This window comes from Schistocerca piceifrons, chromosome 1 (genome assembly GCF_021461385.2).
Source record: "Schistocerca piceifrons isolate TAMUIC-IGC-003096 chromosome 1, iqSchPice1.1, whole genome shotgun sequence".
In the NCBI taxonomy this organism is placed as follows: Eukaryota; Metazoa; Arthropoda; class Insecta; order Orthoptera; family Acrididae; genus Schistocerca; species Schistocerca piceifrons.
Window position 1 is genome coordinate 277,308,817 of NC_060138.1, and position 26,892 is coordinate 277,335,708.

General features: G+C 43.7%; 1 protein-coding gene across 1 annotated transcript in view; it reads right to left on the bottom strand.

The window, feature by feature from the left end:
- The window catches only part of LOC124794167 (peptidoglycan-recognition protein SA-like), a 70,814-nt gene that overhangs the window by 11,617 nt on the left and 32,305 nt on the right, over positions 1-26,892 (bottom strand). Inside the window, exon 3 of the mRNA XM_047258077.1 lies at positions 21,999-22,117. Coding sequence (XP_047114033.1) covers positions 21,999-22,117 — 119 coding nt within the window. The remainder of the gene's footprint in view (positions 1-21,998; positions 22,118-26,892) is intronic.

A 26,892-nucleotide genomic window follows, 5' to 3' on the forward strand; every position in this document is an offset into this window, starting at 1 on the left:
AAGTCCCAGGCTCGATAAGACGCATACTGAGTCCAGACAGGGTAGCAGTGGTCATAAGAGATCAGAGAAAGAAAATGTTTATATAGTATTAGTTAACTGCAGGAGCGTCTCAGGAAATGTCTCGCTTATACACGGTAAAATGGCCACATAGTATTAGTGACAGAAAACAGGCTGAAAGCAGATTTCAATAGCAGTTAAATTCTAAATTCTGACTGGAATGTCTATCACCGAGCGAGGCGGAGCAGTGGTTAGCATACTGGATTTGCATCCGGGAGGACAATAGTTGAAACCCGCGTCCGGCCATCCTGATTTAGGTTTTCCGTGATTTCCCTAAATCGCTTCAGGCAAATGCCGGGATGGTTCCTTCGAAAGGGCACGGCCGATTTCCTTCTCCATCCTTCCCTAATCCGAGCTTGTGCTTAATCTCTAATGACTTCGCTGTCGACTGGGCGTCAAACACTAATCTCTTCCTCTTCCTCCGGGATGTAAATCGCAAAGAAAGGCTGAACGCTGGTAGTGGAGGTGTGTATATAAGAAATACGATGAAATCTAGTGAGATTAGTACATATTCAGAATGTGGAAATAAATCTGGTGAAAAGTGCTTACGCTTTTACAGATCCCTCGTCTCAGCAGCAGTTTTAGTGGCGGAACATATGAGAGGAAAATTTGAGAACATTTCGCGTAAATTTCCTAGTCAAGTTGTAATTTTAGGTGGAGATTGTACCAGCCACAGATAGGGAGACTCGTGTATTTAGGATGGGTGGTAGGGATAAAGAATAGAGTGGAATTGTTCTAAGTGTGTGATTCCATAATTACTTTGAGTATTTAATCAGAGAACCGACTCGTGAAAATAACATTCTTTAATCTGCTTGTGACAAACATAACCCAACTTGTCGACTCGGCATAGAATATGGAATTAGTGATCATAAGGCCGTCACAACGTAACTGAAAACGGCTGTAAATAGGAATACAAAGAAATGCAGAAAGACATTTCTGTTTAGCAACAGTGACAAGAAAGAGGTCCAGAATATCTGACAGGTCAACATGAAAATTGAGTTCCAGCGCTGACAATGTTGAGCCTCAATGGTCAAAGTTGAAGATCATCATAGAGTACACTTAGACAAGTATGTGGCGAACAAAATTGTGCGGGATTGGAAAGACCACTGTGATTCGACAACAGTGTTAAGAAAATGCTACGAAAATAAAGACAGCTTCACTGCAAATTTAAACGTAGCCAATCCTCACAGACAAAAAAATCTAAACGAAGCCAGAATTAGCCGAAGCAGCACTGTGCGTGAAACTTTGAACGAATTCTAAAACAAAATTCTATCTACCGACTTGACAGAAAATCCTAAAAATTTAGGTCTTACGTTAAATCAGTAAACGGATCGAAGCGTTGAAATAGAGGGTGACGCAGAAAAGGCTGAAATGGTAAACGTCTTTTCGGAAAACTGTTGCACAGAGGAATATCGCCTTGTACTTTCTCCTTTAAACAGTTGCACGAATGACAAAATAGTATATCGAAGTAAGTGACTAAGAGAAAATCGCTCAACAGAGGAAAGGCTATTGGACATGTCGGGGTACCAATTCGATTCTACACAGAATATGTGAAACAACTTCGCCGCCTCCTAGCAGCAGTGCAGAGTATGTCTCTCGCCCGCGCATTGGCTGAGTGGTCAGCGCGTCTGACGGCCATGCAGCGGATCCGGGTTCGACTCCCGACCAGGTCGGAGATTTCCTCCGCGGTCTATGGTAGAATTTTGGAACACGTTTTATGCTAGCATATTGTGGTATTTCTGAAGACTAAAAATCTCCTCTGTAGGAACCAAGTATGAGTTCTGAAAACAACGATCGTGTGAAACCCGGCCCGCTCTGTTCGTCCACGAGTCCCGGAAGGCAGTAGATGTCGCACTCACGTACATGCCGTGTTTCTTGACTTCCGTAAAACGTTCGCTGCAGGTCACCACTTCCGCCTGAACAACAAAATACGAGCCACGGAATTTTCAGACGCACTGTGTGACCAGATCGAAGAGAGAGTTACCAACACAACACAGCATATCATTTTGAACGAAGAGAAGTCTTCAGAAGTAAAAGTAACTTCGGGCATGTCCCAAGAGACTTTTCACAATGTGTATAAACACTCTAGTAAATAACATCGGAGTACCACGAGGTTTTCGCAGATGCTGTTGTACACAGAGAAGTCGCCGCTCTGCAGAATTGTACCGAAATGCAAAAGGATCTGCACCAGATAGACGCTTGGTGATGGGAGTGGCAATTGACCCTAAACAGAGACAAATTTAACGTAATACGAATATATGGCCAGACAAACCCTTTACTGCACGAGTACACGAATGGAGAACAATCACTGGAAGCAGTACTTCCACAAAATATCTAGGTTTTTGCTCACAGAACGATTTAAATTGTAACGATCACATAAAAGTAACCGCGGGTAGGTCAGATATCAGACAGATTCACTGGAAGGATCCTCATGAAATCTTGTCCACCAACAAAAGGGCGCTTTATGAACACTCGTTCAACGAATACTTTAATATTGTTCGTCAGTCTGGGATCCGTTCCAGACAGAATTAATAGAGAAATCTAAAGAAGAGTAGCACAGGTTAAATTAGTTAGCGCGAAAGCGTCCTGGAGAACCCACAGCCAACTCGTGGCCGATGCTGCAAGAGAGGGGTTCTTAATCACGGTGTGGTCTCCTGGTAATGTAGGAATGTACATTCCCAGATGAATCAACCAACATATTGCTTTCTCCTACTTGTATCTCGCGAAAACACCACCAAGATAAAATTAGAAAGAATCGAGCTCACACGGAGACTTGACAGCATACTTTCTTCCCGTAAACCATAGATGACAAACACGAAGTGGAACTGGTACACAAAGTACTCTTCCTCAGAAAGATGACTTGCGGAGTGTAGATGTAATGGTCTTTATGCTCAAGTATGTCGTTGCTCTAGTGAAACAGGTAGTTTCATCCCTTAAGACAACTATGTTAAGTCTTCCACGACTCGTCTCGCCTACGAAAACAAATATGTGAGCATGTGGAAGATAGTCGCATCTCCACCCGTCCCTCACAGTCAATCGCTCACGCGGCTGACGCTATCGTCTGAGAGAAAATGGGTTTTGCGGTTTCTGGCTACCGGCTGCTGCACTTAAGGGGAGCCGGAGGTGGTCAAATCCAAAAAATTACGATTTTTTGCTACCGAAAATTAATTGGAACATTCCTCTTTAATGTAAACTTTGAATTATTGTTCTACTCGCCATAGAAGTGGAGTTATTACCATTTTCCCCCACGCCTGCAGAGGAAATGGGCAGCCGCTGAATGCATCTAAAACCCTCTCGTGACTTCCTGGCGAACTGCTTGGGATTTTCTCGGCCTGTTGCGCATACAGCGCCTCATGTTACGCATGCAGCGAGTGTGCAAGGTTGGCTACATTGTTTTCTGTGACAAATATTACCCGTATTTCCTTACAGCGTACTCCTATTTTCCTCAGAATTTCGAATATCTTGCTCCATTTAATATTGTCGTACACTTTTGTTCTGGTTACGATGCCACGTTTTAGTAACCGTGTACATAAGAAGAGGAAGAACGTAGGGAAAAAATTTACACTAATACCAAGTTGCGATACTGCAATGAATAAGAGCGCGGAACATCGTCTCTTTGCTGTTTACCGTTTCGAATTAGTTCAGTGTTGCGCCTGTTGTTGGTAGTATTATACTTATTGTGTAAAGCGGGTAATATGCAGTATGTACAAGAATCAGGAGGGAACAATAAAACCCATTTTTCATGACTTAGCACAGCCAGAATTGTTACACAAATGTCTACACGGAAAGACGCAGAATCCTAATGAGACCGTAAACAATTTGATTTGGAAAGTGATTCCTAAAAGGGTGTTTGTAAGCATAAAAACACTGCACTTTGGCATTTATGATGCAATAGCAACCTACAACCAAGGGAAGAGTGTGAAGCGTGAAGTTCTGAAGGCATTAGGATTTACAGCTGGGGTGAACACTGTACGACCACTAGGAAATATTGACAGAGAAAGGATAAGAGGAGCAGAAAGAAGAGAAAGGAATATGAAGTATGATGGAACAACAGGCCAGAAAAGAAGACAGAAGAGGAAGCTTTCGGAGGATGAAGAAGAAGACCCTGATAATCCATCCTATAGTGCAGGAATGTATTGAGAAACTTTGATAGCCATTCCCCGTAAATTAGAATTTTTCGAATATAAGGAACATTTTCTCAAAATCTACTCAAGCTAGAGAGATGAAATTTTTATACAGCACTCCTAGTGGTCAAACTTACATTGTAACACAGCCATTTGGCAATATGTTCAGTAGTTTCATTTCAGTTTAGTTATAAAGAAATTATTTGTAAAAAAATTTCGGTCATTAATAAAAAAAAATAATTGGAAGGAAACTAGAAAAGATACTCCAAAATCCCTCTATCATAACTGCAATACTAAACCACTCTATATGTAAAAAAAATTCAAATGTTTCTATTCATAAATGTTCCTCAAACTTAATGATTTTAACATGGGCAGCATAGGCACCTCCGGCTCCCCTTAACCACTTGCCATGCACTTCCCGGATAAAGAGCGCCCGTCGGAAACCGCGGCGGTGGAGTACAGTCGACGGCGTCTTCCGGCGTCTACCAAGAACTTCCGCGCTTGCATTAGCGCCCACTGCCGCGCTGCCGGACTCTCGCCTGTGTCCATGACGTAGCCGTCGGAGTGCATGTGGCAGCAGGGGAGATTGCTGCGTCACCCACTGCCGTCCACACCCAGTACAAGCTATGACGGCAACTCTACGCTTGCACTTTCCCGCAGTCTGTAGTGTCTGGGACTTGCTGTTTGTACATCTATCTCCATCTATAACTACACTGATTTACGGGTAAGGAAGTGAAGCGCTCATCAGGGCCAAGACTCGTTTGAACTTCAATGTGTTGTGAATTCAAAGCGACGTGCAGAAGCGTCTTCAGGATACTTAGAATACTAACTACTGCTTCCAAATATATTTATTCCTTAATTGCATTTGTCATAATAATCTCTTTTACAAACCAGCAGTTCAAATTGGAAATTTGTAGCAAGTTCTTGTGGGACCAAACTACTTAGGTCATCGGTCCCTAAACCTACAAACTACTTAAACTTACGCTTACGTAGGTTTGCCTTGCCTTACCCGATCTTCTAAGAGAAATCGTAGGGTCAGTATTGCTTCGCGTCTTCCTACATTTCTACGGTATCGAAACTAATCTTCTACGATGTCGGCTTCTATCAGCCTTTCCATTCTTTTGTAAACAATTCGTGTTATTATTTAGCAACCATGACTTATTAAACATAGTTCGGTCACCACCTGCTTTCTTGGAATTGGAGTTATGTTGTTCTTGAAGTCTGAAGGTATTTCTCCTGTCTCTTACATCTTGCACTCCAGACGGAAGAGTTTTGTCGTGACTGGTTCTCATAGGCAAACAGTAGCTCTGACAGGATTTCATCTACTCTAGGGGTCTTATTTCAACTTAGGTCTTTCAATGCAATGTCAAATTCTTCTCGTAGTATCGTATCTCCCATTTCATTTCATATTCATCTACGTTTTCTTTCCTTTCTATTATATTGCCTTCAATTTTATCCCCCTTGTAGATACCCTTTAATACTCCTTCCATCTTTTAGCTTTCAGCTTTCCCTTCTTTGCCTAGTACTGGTTTTCCACCCGAACTGCTTATATTCATGCAGCAGCTTCTCTTTTCGCTACAGGCCTCTAATTTTCCTGTAGGCGGTATCTGTCTTCGCCCTGATGATACATGCTTCTTAACCGTTACATTTGTCCTCTAGGCATTCCTGCTTAGCCATTTTGCACTTCCTGTCTATCTCATTTTGTAGGCGTTTGTATTCCGTTTCGCCTGCTTCATAAGGAGCACTTTTATATTTTCTCCTTTCATCAGTCAATTTCAATCTCTCCTGTGTTTTCAAAGATTTCTACTTGGCTTGTCTTTTTACCTATTTGATCCTTTGTTGTTTTCACTATTTCGTATCTCAAAGCTACCGATTCGTCTTCCACTGTATTCCTTTCCCAATGTCCCCTCTCTTTAATTTTCTACCCTCTTCCAATTTCTTCAGTTTAAATCTGCAGATCATAACCAATACATTGTGGTCAGAGACCACATATGCAACTGGAAATATCTTACAATTTAAGATATTGTTCTGAAGAAATCACTGCCTTACCATTAAATAATCAATCTGAAACCTTCCGGTGCCTTCGGGTCTCTTCCAAGTACACAATCTTTTACCACGATTCTTAAACCAGGTGTTAGCGATAGTTAAATTGTGCTCTGTGCGATATTCTACCAGGTGGCTTCCTCTTTCATTCCTTTCCTCCAGTCCACACTCATCTATTTTTCCTTCTCTTCCTTTTCCTACTATCTAGTTCCAGTCACCAATTACATTAAATTTTCATCTCCGTTAACTATCTGAATTATCTCCTAATACATCTCTTCAGTCTCTTCATCTGCGGAGCTAGTTAGCATATAAGCTGGTACTGCTTGGTGGGTGAGGCCTTCGTGTCTGTCTTGGCTGCAATAACGCGTTCACTATGCTGTTCATGGTATCCAGCCCGCATTCCTGTTTTCTGAAGCATTGTTAAACCTAAGCCTGCATTTTGTATTTTTGTATTTATAACACTATATTCACTTGACCACCAAACTTCACTAATTTCCAAAATATCTAGCTGTAAAGCTATCCATTTCCTTTTAAAATTTTCTAAATAATTTGAGTAGACATCTCCTTGAGATCCGAATGGGTGACTACTTTATCTCCAGAATATTTTACCCAACGGGATGCCATCATTTAACCATATAGTAGAGCTGCATGCCCTCGGGAAAAATTACTGTTTTCGTTTCCCCCTTGCTTTCAGCCACTCGCAGTACCAGCACAGCAAGGCCGTTTTGGTTAGTTTTACATGGCCACATCAGTCAATTATCCCGACTGCTGCCCTTGCAACTACTGAAAAGACTGCTGCCCCTCTTCAGGAACCATACGTTCGTCTGGCCTCTCAACAGATACCCTGCCGTTGTGATTGCACCTACGGTACGGCTAAGTGCATGGTTCACGGGGAAGGAATTTGTAATATGTAAGGGTTAACAACATTTCACGCTGTAAACACAAACACGAATTAAATACCAAAGCAGGATCGATGATGAAGCACAACACTTACTAGGGACAGTAAGAACTTCCCATCGCCGATTTGATTCATATGGACAGGGTGTGTGGGGAATGACTAGGATTTCAATGCGCGTAAAAAGGGAAGACGCAATAGTTAATCATTTTCGAGAGAATCGAATTTGAAAATTTCGTTCGTGTTCTACAAGGGCCCGCAGCCGAGCAAGTTAGCGCATAGTTCATAAGCACGATTGAATCTCGCTTGCGGTACTACTACACTCCTGGAAATGGAAAAAAGAACACATTGACACCGGTGTGTCAGACCCACCATACTTGCTCCGGACACTGCGAGAGGGCTGTACAAGCAATGATCACACGCACGGCACAGCGGACACACCAGGAACCGCGGTGTTGGCCGTCGAATGGCGCTAGCTGCGCAGCATTTGTGCACCGCCGCCGTCAGTGTCAGCCAGTTTGCCGTGGCATACGGAGCTCCATCGCAGTCTTTAACACTGGTAGCATGCCGCGACAGCGTGGACGTGAACCGTATGTGCAGTTGACGGACTTTGAGCGAGGGCGTATAGTGGGCATGCGGGAGGCCGGGTGGACGTACCGCCGAATTGCTCAACACGTGGGGCGTGAGGTCTCCACAGTACATCGATGTTGTCGCCAGTGGTCGGCGGAAGGTGCACGTGCCCGTCGACCTGGGACCGGACCGCAGCGACGCACGGATGCACGCCAAGACCGTAGGATCCTACGCAGTGCCGTAGGGGACCGCACCGTCACTTCCCAGCAAATTAGGGACACTGTTGCTCCTGGGGTATCGGCGAGAACCATTCGCAACCGTCTCCATGAAGCTGGGCTGCGGTTCCGCACACCGTTAGGCCGTCTTCCGCTCACGCCCCAACATCGTGCAGCCCGCCTCCAGTGGTGTCGCGACAGGCATGAATGGAGGGGTCGAATGGAGACGTGTCGTCTTCAGCAATGAGAGTCGCTTCTGCCTTGGTGCCAATGATGGTCGTATGCGTGTTTGGCGCCGTGCAGGTGAGCGCCACAATCAGGACTGCATACGACCGAGGCACACAGGGCCAACACCCGGCATCATGGTGTGGGGAGCGATCTCCTACACTGGCCGTACACCACTGGTGATCGTCGAGGGGACACTGAATAGTGCACGGTACATCCAAACCGTCATCGAACCCATCGTTCTACCATTCCTAGACCGGCAAGGGAACTTGCTGTTCCAACAGGACAATGCACGTCCGCATGTATCCCGTGCCACCCAACGTGCTCTAGAAGGTGTAAGTCAACTACCCTGGCCAGCAAGATCTCCGGATCTGTCCCCCATTGAGCATGTTTGGGACTGGATGAAGCGTCGTCTCACGCGGTCTGCACGTCCAGCACGAACGCTGGTCCAACTGAGGCGCCAGGTGGAAATGGCATGGCAAGCCGTTCCACAGGACTACATCCAGCATCTCTACGATCGTCTCCATGGGAGAATAGCAGCCTGCATTGCTGCGAAAGGTGGATATACACTGTACTAGTGCCGACATTGTGCATGCTCTGTTGCCTGTGTCTATGTGCCTGTGGTTCTGTCAGTGTGATCATGTGATGTATCTGACCCCAGGAATGTGTCAATAAAGTTTCCCCTTCCTGGGACAATGAATTCACGGAGTTCTTATTTCAATTTCCAGGAGTGTATTTTTTGTGAGCTGTCTGTAGCAATATTCTGTAATATGCTTCGACATGCGTGATACGCCCTTAAAATGTGTGGCGACCGAGAACTATGTACGAATGTAAACGAAGTCTGTTATATAATAGAAACAATGAAAAAAGCATCCACCTGCAAAAATTCGCCTGATTACATGTGCCGTATGTCGCAATTCTTAAACTGTTCTACAAGTTTCTGCGATCAGTCTCATCCAGATTCGTGCAGTGTTGCATAGGTTACACATTATATTTGTTACAAATTTAGATATAATAATATGAATGAAATGATTATAGTGATTTTATCGGACATTTTTGTTTATCCTTTTTTCACGTCCAATTCCTTTTTTTTTCAGGACGAAGATTAGGAAAATAATAAATGAATAATTAAATATTGATAATTTGCACGGTCACAATAAATCTGTTAGAAGTACGTGAGAATTAAAAAAGAAACTGCCGACAGCGCGATTCGAATCAGAGACCCTGCGCTTATAAAACATTTACTCGGTCGGCTGCTGTCTGAGTACTAGCTGTCCTCAAAAGTACATAAGCACACTTACAATTTTGAAACTATCTTTTCGAAAACGGTTGAGAGTTGTGTCTTCCTGTTTTGATACGTTTAAGTCCTAGTAATGTCCTACACACCCTGTCAATATGAATCTAACGGTGAGGGGAAGTTCGCATGGTTCCCTTGTTCGCACTGCAAGCACGTTTCATCACGGAAAACGATGTACAGAAGGAAGGCGCTACCATTCATGCAAACATTAACATTCGAGAATATGCATCATTACAACATAAAGTTCGAGAACTTTCCAGGTATGGCAAGTAATAAATAAATATTTGGTGTTGATCGGATTTGAAGTGAGGACCCGCGGACGTCAGCAAGCGACTATGCCATGGCGCATACAGCACAGCTCGGGGTGTATCACATAATGTATCACATAAAATCGACTTTTGAACTTGTTCAGCGCAGTAACGTAAGTGTTGGAAACATACTTTCCTTTAAAAATTATCTCATTCGCCTTTGGGAAATTTAAATGGTTTGCAAGTTTGTTGTTACCTTTTAAATGCAAATATGGTTAAGATTTCCTGACGTATCCCACATGCAAGATGAATATTTCACCTGGGATCTGCGGAGGGTGCAACAACTTATCTTTTTTTTCTTTGTAAGCGCACTGACAAGCCGAAACATTATGAACACTCCGAGGTTGAATGCCTCCTGGTGGTGGTGCGGCCACGTGACCCAGTAAGGAAAAAAGCAAGCAGAAGGGAGACGAATGGGCGGTCATTACAGCGAAGATACGGGCCGCAAATGCAGACATCCATTGATGCAAGCGGTTTTGACAAAGGGGACATTGATGTGGCGCTTCGGCTCGTAACGAGAATCTCAAACGGTGAAGCTGGACGCCTGCTGTATTGCGTGAGTACCAATGGAAAGTGGTTGAAGGACAGTGAAACCACTAGTAGGCCGTAAGGTTTCATCACAAAACGTACGGGTCGGAGGATCCCCACTGTGTAATCCAGGATAGGCAGCTATCTGTGGCAGATCTGACGACAGAGTACAATGCTGGTGAAGGCACAAGTGTTCCTGAGCACACCGTTCAAAGCCATTGTTCAACACTGAGCTCCACAACACGCGACCCCTACGTGTCCCTGTACTGACCCGACGACATCGTCAGTTATGATTGCAGTGGGCACAGCATAACTGAGTTTCCACCGTGGAGCAATAGAAACGTGTCGCCTGTCGAATGAATCGCATTTCTTGTTATACCAGGTCGATGACTGTCAGAGGCAGTCATCCAGGCAAATCGCTGTACGAAACATGCACCGCGCCATAAACGCAGGCCGGTAAGGGCAGAATTATGCTATGGCGGTACAATGAGTTGGGCTTCCACGGCATCTGTGGTGGTAATCGAAGGAATCATAACAGCAGTGGACTACATGAACATATTTCGGACCACCTGCATAGCTTCATGCTTGAACACAATCCCTGCGGCGATGACATTTTCCAGCATGATAACTTTCCGTGTTGCAGTGTCAGAATCTGATGCAGTGTTTTGAGGGTCTATTACAGTGAACTCCCATTGATGTCTTGGCCCGCAAATGAGCCTGATCTACGCCCATTGGAACACACATCGGGAGCCAGCTGCGTGACCGTAAACCACCATCCCGTAATCTGCGCGAACTGCTTGATCTGTGTGTAACATCTAGTGCCACATTCTTCTTGAATCCTTTCAAGGACCTGTAGACACGATGCAAAGCAGAACATGGGATGTACTGTGTTTGAAAAGTGGAACAGCGCACTATTAAAAAGTTGGCCATAATCGTTTTGGCTCATCGGTGTACATATTTTATACTCCTATTTTCTGACATGTTACACAGCCTTGGGTTCTCACTATTGATGCATACGACAAATAGTAGATCTAATATAAGTGCTCTAATAAGCGTCGTCCTATTGTATGTGGTATGCTGTTGCCTTTGTCCATTCTTTGAACTAGCTTGCCCAGTCATTTGAAGGGTCACCGACAGGTTAACACGGATTCCGAACGACGGTGCAGCGTTGTATTTTTCACTTTAACGAACATTGCTACCGGTGAAACAGTGCAAAATTACTGGAGCTCGAGCCGAGGACTTTTTTGTGCATAACCTGGCCCCTTATTACTAAGCCACTGATCTAAAATTATGAAATGGATAACAAAACTATTTTTGCCGTCCGAAGTCTCATACGGCTCTGAAGCGACCTGGAGAAGATGGTGATGGTGGTGATGGTGGTGATGGTGGTGGTGGTGGTGGTGGCTATGAGCAATCGCTGATGAGAGAAAAAAATGCTTCTCCTACGATGTCTCCGACCGTCTAAATATACGATGATCTTGATTATTGTCCGTCCCTGGTAGCTGAGTGGTCAGCGCGACGGAATGTCATGCCTAACGGGCCGGGTTCGAATCCCGTCTGCGTCGGAGATTTTCTCTACTCAGGGACTGGGTGTTGTGTTGTCCTTATTTCATCCCCATCGACACGCAAGTCGCCGAAGTGGCGTCAATTCCAAAGACTTGCACCAGGCGAACAGTCTACCCGACGGGAGGCCCTAGCCACACGGCATTTCCATTTCTATCATTATGCATTTGAACAAAGATCTCTGCCTCCGGAATAGAATAACTTTGATACAGCTAGGAAGAAAAGTCTAAGTACAAGTTGTGTAACGTTGTTAGACAACTACTGAACGTGCTGGTTGGGAAAGTAATTCGAAAGCAGATGTTTACAGACGGAATGTAACACCAACAGAGGGTTCGTTAATGTCAGGACGAGTCAAAGGAGAGAGCAGTTCTTGGGGAGAACCAGTATTGGAAAGAAAGTTCAAGTAGTGGTGTGCCCAGATCCACTGCAATCAATGTTAATGTGAAGTGAAAGACAACTTAATTTTGAAGACCTAGAAATCCCGAGACAGTTCGTCAAATTCTGAAAAACCAACCGTCAGGCTTCCTTCGTGACTATTACAGGAACCTTTTAGTTTATGTTCAAGCACATAAATCATTGATGGCTCGATTCGTAAGGATCTGATACAGACTATCATCACTTCACAGCATAAATGTAAGTAATTCATGTGCCCGAATAGATGACAACAGCTATGATGCAAAATGTAGAATCAATAGTCTGTGGTTAAGTTTTAGTTTTCAAGGTGGCGATGGTCATGGTGCTTGGTGTAACTATGGCATCTGTGTTCCTTGGGGATGTGTAGCAAATGGTGTTTACTCCGCATATTGCAGTAAGAGGAGATGTTTTAAGTGTCTGTGGATGAATCCCATGGCTTTGGTCTTAATCGTGGTACATGACAAAACGTACATGACACGCTTCCGAAACCAGCGTGCTTCTGCACCTGCCAGTGTTGCGTTTTCAAATCGACTGGAATATGATTGCGCCTCTGTCTAAAAACTAGAGTTGGTAGGAAAATGACCCATTGGCTCTAACAAATTTGAGGTAACGACTATACAGTTACACTTTAGGTGACATCGTTTCGTCGGAAGGAAAAAATTGCGATCTCTTATTAACTCTCTGCACGGAAGCATACGGGGATGCGAACACACTATGAGGAACTGAGCACTAGGTGTCAGGAGAGACGGACCCGGCACTATGAAAGGAGGCAGGGAGCACTGCGTTGTCAGAGAAGCAGTAACAGCAGAGCGCTCAGCGGCTTCGAACGTGGAGTATTCATTGGATGTCACCTGAGTAACAAATCGACTAGGGACATGTCAACCCTAAAGCTACCCAAGTTGACTGTCGGTGACGTGACTGAGGTGTAAATGCAAAGGAATAACCAGATGAAAACCCAGGCCAGGGAGACCTCCAACTGACGGACAGGGGGAGCCAATGAGCGTTGAAGGGTTGCAGGGGGTGGGACAAAAGTTGCATGAAATGAGCGGAAGGGATCACTCGCGAGTTCCAAAGCGCTACCCACAGCTTAGCTAGCGCAATGAATGGGGCGGATAGGGAGTTAAAATGAATGATGATGATTATTGGTTTGTGGGGCGCTCAACTGCGCCGTTATCAGCGCCCGTACAAACTCCTAACCTTTGCTCAGTCGTGCCACTTTCATGAACCATGATTAAATGATGAGGGAAACACAAACACCCAGTCATCTCGAGGCAGATGAAAATCCCTCACCCCGCTGGGAATCGAAGCCAGGACCCCGTGCTCGGGAAGCGAGAATGCGACAGCGAGACCACTTGCAGAGGACTAAAATGAATGAGGTACAATGCCCGAGTAGCTCCTCTTAAGCGACAGATTTCTGTAGTCAGCGAGGTGTTGTGAAGAGCGACGGCACTTGACAGTGGATGACTAAACGAGTGATTTCAAGCGATGAATAACGAAATATCTTTTGGCAATCCAATGGAAGCGTTAGGATTTGGTGAATGCCCGGAGAACGTCACCTGCCGAAAAGGCCAACAGAGCAACGGAGAAGGTGGATTAACGTTATAGATTGTTGCGTGGTTCCCTTATTGTGCTTACGAAATCGCTAAATACGTAAGGATATGAATAAAATGGAAATGGTTGAAATGGCTCTGAGCACTATGGGACTCAACTGCTGAGGTCATTAGTCCCCTAGAACTTAGAACTAGTTAAACCTAACTAACCTAAGGACATCACAAACATCCATGCCCGAGGCAGGATTCGAACCTGCGACCGTAGCGGATATGAATAAATTTTGCAACATTATGCACAGTATAGAGTGAAGGAGCAGTTTGCAGACGATGATTGTGTCAGTGTGGCAAAGCACTGTGTCAAAGTAGCAGCTGCGAGGTAACGCTTCGTTGAAATTAACATTCCTGAAATGGATTGGCCTACCCGAGAGTCCCTACCCGAACCCAGTGGAACAATTTTGGGACGAGTCAGAACGACTACTTCAGTCGAGATCCCAGCGTGCAATGTCACTACATTGTGTGGTTTCGGCTCTTGGGGAAGAGGGGGTTGCCGTTCCGCCGCAAACATTGACACTTCAGTGAAAGTGTCCCCATCGGAGTTCAAACCGTGGAAAAGGCGACGGGTGGACGCATCCCACAATGTCCACTAACAGGTGTCCGGATCTTTTTGATCAGATATACTGAAGAAGACATTGTCAAAGGCGTGATTTATTCACGGTGACTGTCCTCGTGTAGCTGGTCGCTTCACAACGTTGCGCGCCCAACGTTCCGTCGACGGTAGGGCGGCGGTACGCCACTGCCATTAGCGCCCGTAGTTATTGGAGCTGATGCGGCCTTAACGGCGGAGCGGTCAGGGGCCTCGCGGCGTCCTTGTAACGAGCGGCCGCTGACGCGCCGGCGTGTTTCCCGCTGAGGTCAGGCAGACCCCGCTCCGGGTGAAGTCCCGGCTGCAGCGACGGTGTCTCGCGTCTCGCATTCCACGGCTGCTGGTTACACTACTGATGGCGCGGGTCGCAGCTGCGTGCCTGGCAGCGCAGCCTTCCGTGACAAATACCACGTTTCCCATTCGTCACGTGACTCAGCGCCGAGATTCAGAGTAGATTAGACATACTTTTTGATCCACAGTTTTATTACGAGAAGATCCTCAAGGATGCAGAGCGTCTCATAAAACAAGAATACCTAGCAATGTCCTTTCCACAGTAGTTGTTGTCTCCGGTCCGGAGACTGGTTTGATGCAGTTTTCCAGCCCACACTATCCTGTTGAACCCGCTTCCTGTATTAGAGCCTGTCCCCACACTTCGCCCATTCACAAACTGACCATTTTTACATGCCTCAGAGTGTGTCCTACCAACCGATCCCTTCTTTCAGTCAAGTTGTGCCGCAGTTAGTTAAATATTCCATAGATAATTTGAACGACTTTTTTATCGAAATTATATGGAACGAGTCAGTTTCCATAATATATATGCACGATTAGTGTTCACATTAACAAACATTATCATTTTATTCCTACTCATGCAACTGAATTTGAAAACTAAACTTTTTCTACTGATTACCAGGTTATTACGTACAAATTCGCCAGTGGAGTAGGAGTCCAGGAGAAATAATTTGAAATTAGGTTTAAACCTTACTTCACTGCGTGTCAGACATTTTCCGGTGCTAAAATACATATCTGGACCTTTTAGCAGTCAAAGTGGAGTCACCCTATAATCAACAAGATGAGCCATAACTTCGACGAAATCTACGTGGGAATCCATTCAAGATAAGTGCCAAAATTAATGACTTTTACAGTGACTTCATTATTTCCATTCTGACGATACCAGCCACAGTCAATAACTTTGTTGTTGCCCGATAAAGCGAACATATGCTGCGTGAGCAACATTATTAATCTGATTTCTAACTTACTTTGCAAGTGGTGGTATTGTTAGAACGTTCAGAGCATTATGGGCACGGCCTCCAATCATCTGTCGCTTATGACGATCTAACGCGCCAATTGCACAGGGTTTGGCATGTTATTCCTCAGGAAGACCTCCAGTTGCTCAATCAGTCAACGTCAAGCCGAATAACTGTTTACATAGGGGCCAGAGGTGGACCACCGCGTTATTGGCTTGCTCAGTTAATGAAGTTCTTACTCTTGAATAAATCACTCAGTTTTTCCGAAGCTTTAATCATTTGTTTGTATACGTACGTCACATATCTATAGGTTTCGGCCCCACTAGAGCAATTCTTTCGTGGACCTCATTTCTCTTCTGAATGTTTACATGGATCTTGAAAGACGCATGAAACAATGAGTAATATTACGCGCATGATGCCCTAATTAACAGTATCGAAATCTAAATGTGCATTCAAAATACATGTCGTAGACAAATAGTTTTAACGATTTAACTATCACAAATAAATGCAAATTCTATTACTGCTTTAACAAACGTTACTCAGTGATGACACAAAATTGTCACGTCCTAGGAGCTAGAGATCGAGAGTTACGTATTCTCAAAGTATGGGGCGAAAATACTAATCTTATCAATGTAGAACTGGCCACTAGGCATCACGGGCGCCAGTGTAAGAGGAGGTGGAGAGTATAGTGTTGTCAGTACAAAAGCAGGAAGACCAGAATGGGTAGGCGAGGAGAGTTCAGAGAATTCAAACTTGGACTAGTTATTAGATGTCACCCCAGTGAAAGTTCCATCAGCGGCATTTCAACCCTTTTAAAGCTACCCACATTGACTGTTTGTGATACAATTGTGAAATGGAAGTTCCACGGAACAACCATAGCTAAATCAAGACCAGGGAGACTGGGCACTGCAAGGCTGGAAGCGATTGACTGAGTGATAAATCAGGCTGTACCTTGTGGCAATGCGTTGGAACTGTTTGACACTGGCGAATGCCTTCAGAAAATTACCTGCCGTAATGTATAACGCAAATATTGAAGTTTGCAGATTGGGGTGTTATTGTATGGGCATGTTTTCGTGTTTAGCCTGTGTTCACCTTATTGAGCGAAAGGAAACACTAAATACGTAAAAATACGACCACAGTTTCTAGCATTGTGTACTGCATACAGGAGATGAACAATTCGTAGAGGATGATTGTTCGTATCAGCATGTCAGTGCACCCTTCCATAAAGCAACAAGCAATGCTTTGTGGAATATAACATTCATGAAATAGACTGGCTTGAGAAGAATCCCGACCAGAGCCCAATGTGTCACCTTTGGGATTAGTACGAATGTCGACTTCACTTTAGACCACAGCATCCAACCTTCGCTGCTTTTGGCTCTTGAGGAAAAATGGACTACCATTCCTCCACAGACATTCAACGAACTCACTAAACGTGTCGCCAGCAGAGTTAAAGCCGTCACAAAGGTGAAGGGTGGACACACTCCACATTAATGTCCACTAATAGGTGTTCGGCTGCATTTAATCAGATAATTAATGTACCTGTTCTCATCTAGGTGCCTCTCTAAGAGAGCTGCCATTATTTACTCTGCATCAAAATTTTATGTTTCTGCTATACGTTAATATCGTCCAACGAGAATAATTTTCTGCACACAACACATACTCAGCATCCTGTAGTGTTGTTCATCCTCTCTCTCAAATCGTTTACGAGAAATTAAAGCACTGGCGATCCTATTTCGCTTCCTTGGGGCAGACAGTACTGCGCCGCCATTCATGAGAACACACCAAGTGCCATCACCCGATCGCCCAGGAAGTTCATTCATTGGAAGAGGAGCCAAAATACGCTTATTCGTTTCTCGGCTTATCCATAGATACAGCGCGATATCCTCGGGCGAAAGGGTGGGCCAGTGATCAGCATCGTGGATTCTTAATTTAGTGACCAGTGTTGGAAAACCGATTAATTTCATTTATTTTATTTCATTTTTATTGTTATACGTACCCATGTCCGTAGAAGGTTATTACATGAATGTTTCTTATCAAAATAGATGATACAATGGCGTTATATTAATTGTAAAATTACAACTGCATTTCACAGTGTCAGACATTTACTGTACAATATATTTGTATGTGGTATGTTGGGGGCTACAATCTTTTGAAATTCTTATACTCGGCTATTTGATCCTTGCATCATTTCTTATGTTAATTCTTACAGTTTATTCATATGTTTATTCTTCAGGAAGATCTGGTGCATTTCCGTGGATGATACTGGCCATAGAAACATTCGAAGCACAGATTTTCCGAACACCACAACCATCGCGTGAAAGCAGGTTTGCCGTAGGGACATTTCCTCGCACGAATCTCAATCGGGAAAGAAACGTCTTTAACACTGGTGAGCATTTCGCGCCAAACCATGCATAACGGATCACTTTTCTGAAAACTGTTGCTTGCAGTTGATTATGAATCAAGATACACTACAGGAATTTCACCGAAAATAATTTGAAATAATTTTTTTTTAATTCATTCATCTGACATTAGTAGATGAGTAAGGGCACCGTTATGTCAGTATATACAGGAAAACATTAGTGCAGCAATCTTCCACGGACAGATACACTGGGTGATTATAATTCTACTTTCAAAACGCTGTGGAAATAATACCACTGGTCAGATTGACGTCAAATTGCAACGGAATATTATCGGAGAAGAGGGAAACAGTATGGTAGAAGAAGAAAAATAGTGTGAAAATTGATCAATAGACGGCGCTGTATGTGTCAGAATATCTAAATGAAAACACCTGTCATGGGCACGACCCACTGAAGTTGGTATTACTTGCTGGGTACACGGCTTTTCCTCCTCTAGCCGTGACTGTCTCATTGCAGGATCGCGCTCTACGTATAAAGCTGTATTACAAGATTGATGACTGTGCACAAGCCACTCTGCAGGAGTTCCGCACACTGAAGGGTTTGAATTAAAGGCGTTGGTCCGATGATTGCCAAGGGTCTGGAGAAAATGATTCGGAAATTCGGAAAGACGGGTTCTTTTGGTGTGAAACATGGTAGAGGGAGGAAACGAATTGATTCAGCAGTGGCCACAGCAGTGTAGGAGGAGACGAGTGGTGGTGTGGAAACGTGTAGTGCACGGAGAATTGCCCGAACATTGGACATACCCGTGACCACGATGCGTAAAATCCTACGAAACATCCTGCTTTTTCCTATTCATTCAAAATTACCCATGTGCACCAGTTGCTTCCTGCTGACCTGCCAGCAAGAGAGACCTTTGATTTAGTATTTCTTGCTCGCATGGAAGTGGACAATGATTGGACGTGGAAGATTTTGTGGACAGACGAAGCCCACTTCCATCTGACAGGATATGGCAATACACAGAATTGTCGAATGAGCAACGGAAAAGCCACTCGAAAATAACCAGTATCACTTCATCCTGAAAAGGTCACTGTGTGGTGTAGGTTTACGGAATCATTTATCACAGGGCCATATTTTTTCGAAGAGACAGGTGCTTCCGGTCCTGTTACCTCTACCGTCACTGGTAAGCGCTACGAGTGTCTTTTGCGCAACCACGTCATCCAAGCTATCCAACAGCGTGGATTTGTGGATGGGATCATTTTTATGCAAAATGGCGCACCTCTGCACCCTGCAAATCCAGTTAAGCAGCTACTGAAGCGCCATTTCGAAACTGCTAGAATTATCAGCCGCCATTTCCCTACAGCCTGGCCCTCCCGATCACCTGATCTTAATCCGTGTGACTTCTGGTTGTGGTGCTATCTGAAATATAGTGTTCCGATTGCAAAGTTAGCTGCATTGAAGGCACACATTGCGCAAAAGGTTCTGAACGGACCCCGGAAACAGTTCGATTAATTGTAGAACATGCTGTTTCTCGATTTCATCTTGTTGCAGGAAACTGTGGACAAGATATTTAACATGTTTTGCGCCAGTCACCGGAAATTAATAATCCGATTTCATTTTTACTTATGCTTTTTATGCGGTGTCTGGCCGCACGACAATTAAAAACCGATGTGAGTGATGCTTTATGCGGTTTTTGGCCTCGGGACGTTGCAGTCGTGGATGGGCTTACGTAACTAATAGGATGACACCTGTACACCCATGCACATTGAGTAGTACAGTTAGTTCAACGTCAAACGTACAAACTTACACCTTAGGCATCGTTGTATAATTCGTTTGTCTTTGTAGTCGACTACTATTAAATTATGATGGTTACAGCGCCATCTATTGATACATTTTGTAACTATATTTTTCTTCTGCCGTACGTTTCTTCCCTTCTCCAATAATATTCCGTTGAAATTTGAAGTCATCTTGACCAGTGGTGTTTCTACAGCGGTTTGAAAGTTTAATTATAACCACCCAGTATAAATGATAGGTCGGCCGGTGTGGCTGTGCGTTCTAGGCGCTTCAGTCCGGAACCACGCGACTGCTACAGTCGCAGTTCGATCCTGCCTCGGGCATGGATATATGTGATGTCCTTAGGTTAGTTAGGTTTACGTAGTTCTAAGTTTTAGGGGACTGATGACCTCAGATGTTAAGTCCCATAGTGCTCACAAGGGACCCTCCCCATCACACCCCCCTCAGATTTAGCTATAAGTTGGCACAGTGGATAGGCCTTGAAAAACTGAACACATGTCAATCGAGAAAGGAGGAAGACGTTGTGTGGAACTATGAAAAAAATAAAATATACAAACAGTAGTCCATGCGCAAGATAGGCAACATCAAGGATAGCGTCAATTTAGGAGTGCCGTGGTCTCGTGGTTAGCGTGAGCAGCTGCGGAGCGAGAGGTCTTCCCTGGAGTGTAAAGTTTACTTTCCTTTTTTCGCAAAGTTATGATCTGTCCGTTCGTTCATTGACGTTTCTGTTCGCTGTAATAAGTTTAGTGTCTGTTTTGTGACCGCACCGCAAAATCGTGCGATTAGTAAACGAAAGGACGTGCCCCTCCAATGGGAACCGAAAACATTTGCTCGCAAGGTCATAGGTCAACCGATTCCTTCACAGGAAAACACGTCTGATATATTCTATACGACACTGGTAACGGCATGTGCGTCACATGACAGGAATATGTTGTCGACCCACCTAACTTGCACACTTGGCGAATGGGTAGAAAGATTCTTCTACCTTGCCCTATTTAGGTTTTCTTGTGGATGTGATAATCACTCCCAAAAAAGTAATGAAAACATAAGAGTGTCACAAACTGCAACAAATGAATGCAACAGTTTCACAGCCGTACAGTTTTCCCTGTGCTCTGTCAAAACTTATGTTTTTAACGTTTTCAAATTTTTCCGTGTGTAGACCGTCAAATCCTGCATATGTCCAAGAAAATCTGAACATGTCCTGGAATTTTGGAGAGCGAAGATGATTATGTGTGAGTGCTTGAACTTTGATAATTGTCTGAAAATAAAAAATTAAACTTTTCACTTGAGGGAAGATATGAACCAAGGACCTCTCGTTCCGCAGCTACCTACGCTAACCACGGGACCACGGCGCTCCTGAATTGACGCTATCCTTGATGTTGCCTATCTTGCGCGTAAACTACTCAGTTTGTATATTTTGCTTATTTTTTCATAGTTCCACATAACTTCTTCCTATTTTCTCGATTGATCTGTGTTCAGTTTTTCAAGGCCTATCCACTGTGCGAACTTATAACTAAAGTTGAGGGGGGTGCAATGGGGAGGTTCCCTAGTCAGGAGCCATTTGAACCATTTATAAATGAAAAACAAAAAGATAATAAAGGGAAAATTAAAAGCAAAATAAACCTAATAATGGGCAAAATTTAAAGAAAAATCTATGTCTCTCCACAACTTAGTCTGACGATATTGCTCGACAAAGGGCACATGAAGTACCTCGAAAATGCCTCAAAAACCGACTTTTTTTCAGAAACAGTTGAGTATCTACCAACAAGCCGAGATACATGCTCGTTTATTTTGATTCCTCTTCCAAAGAGAGGGGTTTCTGGGGAAGCGAGTGATGGCACTTGTGTTCAACACGTCAGAGGTCATAGAAGTTCGTTCCCTCGAGTCAACACACGGCACCAACGCAGTCGAGGGTACAGTGGGGCCGCGCGGCATTAGCCGAGCGGTCTGAGGCGCTGCAGTCATTGGCTGTGCGGCTAGTCCCGGCGGAGGTTGGAGTCCTCCCTCGGGCATGGGTGTGTGTGCTTGTCCTTAGGATAATTTAGGTAAAGTAGTGTGTAAGCTTAGGGACTGATGACCTTAGCAGTTAAGTCCCATAAAATTTCACACACATTTGAACATTTGATTTTTTGGTGCAGCGGGAGACAGTAGCTGGAGGCGCCGCGCCGGCTCACCTGTGAAGTCGCCGATGACGGCGATGCCGATGGAGTTCTTGTTGTAGCCGCGCGTGTGCGCGCCCTGCTTGTGCCAGCCTCGCCCCTCGTACACGTTGCCGTCGCCTCCCACCAGGAACCTGCAACACGGCCGTACCTCTCAGTACCAAGCGCCAACTGGCCGGCGAGCCAAGTTAATGCCACAACTGCTATTGTACAAACAGAGGCAAAAGCTGTAATGCATATTAAAAACTGAAGTACAGGGTTATTTGCGAGCACCTCCAGGCTTTCAGAAGACAACTGCATGAAAACTAAGACGTACAGAAAAACATGTACCAGTGGCTACAGCGTCTCAAGTTTCGATGTGTAATATGCACTGTGGCACAGCTACGCTAGTGGACAGGTGTGCTGAAACCTTCCCGTCTCCTCTATATGTCTCTTTTGTTACTCAACCTTCCCTTCTACAATAACCTATGAAACCTTTCCTTAGCATTTCTATCTCTTGCTTAATAATAACAAATGAAATCTTCCCTTTGAAATTTATTGTCTTTCTCAATCTTCGCATATAAATTTAATTGCTATTATTAAAAGAGATTTTCTGATTATTTCGACGAAACATAGAATGTGTCGTCGTCGTGGCCCTCAGTCGTTATCTGCAATAACCCAAAACTGTTCCTTACCTTTTTTACTGTTACTGGATCGCCATCTGGCTGCTACATCGAACTGCGACATGAATATACTTACTCTGGTTTACTATACTCTATTAACAGCTGGTGGGCTGTCATAATAAGTGGCTGTATTTATTACCAAAGCTGACATTCTTTAATAGCAGAGCTGACATTCTTTAATTAATTTGTCTGAAGTTACGTAATTCACAGTTACACTTTTTCTTGACAACAATAAAATGTTTGCAAAGTTTTACGTTGATGGTTTTTGGGATGGATTATAATCAGTAATGCAACATTGCTGGCAAAAATTAATTATATTCTGAAAACGTTTCTTCAAATATTTACTGCTGGTAATGACATGATTTTACAAACGTTCAAATGGGACTTACTTTTTACAATAATCTTACAACTAGCATTGCGCAAACATACCTTCAGTAGTCTTGAGTTTCGCAAAGAAAATAATTCAATAATATTAGTTCCGCTTATGATAATAGTTAGCTGATGTCTTTGTACATCCGTTTATAATCTCTTGTAAATCATAGCTGGTGGCTGGCAGGCACACTGCTCGTCTCAACCTCTCGCTTCAGACCTGCTACCAACTCGCTTCACATCTCGCTTACTACTGACTTCCTACGAACGCTAAAGTGCGGTCTCTCCTGCCAACAATGCTTTCCGGTGCAGACAATCCCTGCTACCATTACAACATGTATCAATGCGCGGTCTTTCCCGCTCTTTTCTAAAATGTATCCATACGCTGTCTCTCCCGCCCTTTTTAAAATTATATCAATTTGCGGTCTCTCTTGCCAACAATATTTTGGTGCAGACATTCCCTGCTACCACAATTATTTCCAACATGACAAATATTCATTATTCCTATTTAATCCTATTAATAAAATATAAACATCTTTCATAAATTGTGGTTTGACAATTGAAATATACACGTCTTACAGTGTCAGAACACTTACACGACTGATCCGTTTTGTATTTTCGCATAGAATTTGATGGTGCCTATAGATAGTGTTTCGTAGCAGTTTATACCGAAACTGTCATGCAACCTATTTGATAATTAAATCTGCACAAACCAATAGTCGTAATCTAGTCTTTAACGTCGGATAAGAACTGCAAACATTATTCACTGCTACCAATGAGTGCACAGTCAATTACTCTGTTTCTCCTTTCTTTTTATCATGGTAAAGGGGATTGATTTTTCTGTAGTGCTGGGTGCTTTCTTTAGCTGGTTCAAGATAGGAACGTTAACGTAAAAGGACCAAGGTGTCAAATATATTCAGCACTTAAAGCAACACCGAGCAGGTAAAGAACGGGGAAGTTACGATGTCCCATCTCTGCACAGCAGGTGTAGGAGGGCAGCCTGCGTTCCATAAAACTGCATTGGATGAGACGCTGAAAGGGGCCCTTTTTGACAAGAAAGATATCAGAGCCAGGTGACCTCCCTATTGTTCACAGTATTTCCATGAAGGAATGTCCGTTTAAATTCCAGTGAGAAGGACTCCAGCTGGCCCACAGTAATTATTTTGGCGGAATGCACATTTTCCTGTGCGTGTCTGCATGAAAACGTTTCGGCTTGGCTGGGGGTTAGAAGCCTGTGATATGGTGGGAAAGCTTTTTATCTCCTTTCCTGTATCACACCGTTATTGGTTAACCATGACAAAAACCCAAGAATAGGAATTTGTTAAAATTGTTTATAAAATTATTAGTGGTCTGATTTCGCAAGAGCCGGCCGCTGTGGCCGAGCGGTTCGAGGCGCTTGAAGTCCGGAACCGCACTGCTGGGTTCGAATTCTGCCTCAAGCATGGACGTGTGTGATGTCCTTAGGTTAGTTAGGTTCAAGTAGTTCTAAGTTTAGGGAACTGATGACCACAGCTGTTAAGTCCCATAGTGCTCAGAGCCATTTGAACCATTTTTCTTCACTTCACTAACCATTTCTGCGGTCATTGACCACATCCTTAAGCTTTCATGTGCCTATCCACCTGTGCCAAGTCTATAGTACATGATTACAAGATTGTCCATTTATTAAATGTTTATATGCTCGATTCGGCGGGTAAAGAATTTTATTTGATGTCTTATGATAAATGAAATTGTTATAGGAACTGCAAGTTTCATTGGTAGTTAGATGAGCCCCTTCATTAATGTATCTGTGATGTGTGGTACTCTTATGTCCATTCTTAACTAGGCCACCCTTAGTAGTTTTCACTCAGACTTTATCCGTTGCGTGGCATTGTTTCTCTAAAAATTTGAGTGATCTGATGGGGAGCTTCCTTTCCATGTAGGACGCCGGGGATCAGGCAGGCTTATAACTTCTTAGGCGGTATGCTAAACAGCTCAAACAAAACCTCACACTAGGCATGCCAATCAACAGATTTCCCAAAGTGCAAATTGCACACACATGTTCTTCCCCCTGTAGTGACAAGTGGTGTCTACACTGAAAGCTTTAATGCTACTTATAAACTTATATGTAGCCGCAGCCATTGACGTGGCTACTTTGTGCACATCTTAGTTTTCAAGCAGTCCTCTTCTAGAACGCCAGAGTTACTTGTAACACTGCACAGAATTAAGATTCCACAACAATGTTTGTTTTATATTTTGTTGTGAACTGGCAAAAACAACATTTTATTTTTATGCAAGTCTGTTCCATGTGAACAGCATCCCCAACTGGAGCCGAAAGAAGCTCACTACCAGTAGGGTGACGTATGCACATTGATGATAAATTTATTTTGTTTTCCTGTACAGATAAACTCTGCCAAACGAAAACCAGAGTTAAGTTTCAATTTTCTTTGCAATATTCGTTATCATCCCAAAGCAGCTTATAAACTTTAATGAGAGCATAATCCAAAACAGTCCGTGTCACTCAGGCGCATTAATACCCATAAGAACAGAACAAAATTACCGAGGAGTTATGAATACTAAAACATGTAGCAACAAATAAAGGGTAGTAATAAAATGGTAGACAAAATGTACACTAAATTACCGAGCAACAACGACAATAGAGATAAAAAATAACATTAACACGAGGAGCAGACCGAGAAAAAACAAAATACATTTCTGTACTTTATTATGATGCCATATCAGACTGAACAACCTACAATTATCGTAAAAATAAAAGTACGAATCGGGTTCCACACTAACAGCAAAGTAGGGACAACAGTCAGACACACCAGCCACAAAACAAAACCATTTGCACTATCAGGAATCTATAAAATCAAATATGGAGAATGTGAAACTTTCAAAGTAGGACAAACAGGTAGATGTCTCTCCTCCAGATTCAGAGAGCACAAAAACAAACTAGAACTAAATTCTCATTTAGTGCATATCTACGAAACTACAGTCACAACAACAGCAGCATCGAGGAATCTTTAAAAGTATTACATAGGGTAGAGGAAGATAGATTAATGGATGGTGTAGAAGAAAAAGATTTATAGAGCACAACAGAAGCGACTCAAGACACAAATACTTTTTACACGAAGAGCAGGAAGTGGCTAGGCCAGTGAGCTGCAAGAGGCTGAATGGAGCCGGATGTTTGTGCCGTCAAGGCAGCTGCCGAACCAGGAGTTCCCGCTGCTGCAGACGCAACGCTGTGGGCGTTCACTTACGTGGATGCGTACGGCACACGACGAGAACCGCTTATTTACAGTTACCCGCGCGGTATCTGCCGTACTGGAACCACACAGATGTAAGTCTAGTGAGTTACGGAAGCGCGTTGAACCTTACAATGTTAGTTGGTGGTCGCCGGATAATTATTATGTTATATTGACCCACTGTCGCCCATTTAAGTTTTTACGAACTGTCATTGTTATCTTCAAGTCAATGATTGACTTGAGACCTGAGTTTCTCCTGGCGTATACAACTTTCAAATAACTTCCGGGAATTCAGCCAGGTAACACTTTCAGCGACCGCCAATATTTCGGCGGGAGAACACCCCGCCATTTTCAAGGCAAACTGCCTTGAAAATGGCGGGGTGTTCTCCCGCCGAAATATCGGCGGTCGCTGAAAGTGTTACCTGGCTGAATTCCCGGAAGTTATTTGAAAATGATTGACTTGTTGCAGCCCTCCATGTTAGTGGATCCTTTGCAATCCTCTTTAGCTCTCCATAACTGCTACAACCTACTTCTATTTTAATCTCCTTACTGTAGTTGAACCTTTGTTCCCTTCCCCCACACTTCTCTCCATTATCAAATTTATTATCTGATGCTGCAGGATGTGTGTCCTATCGACTGACTCCTCCTTTTAGT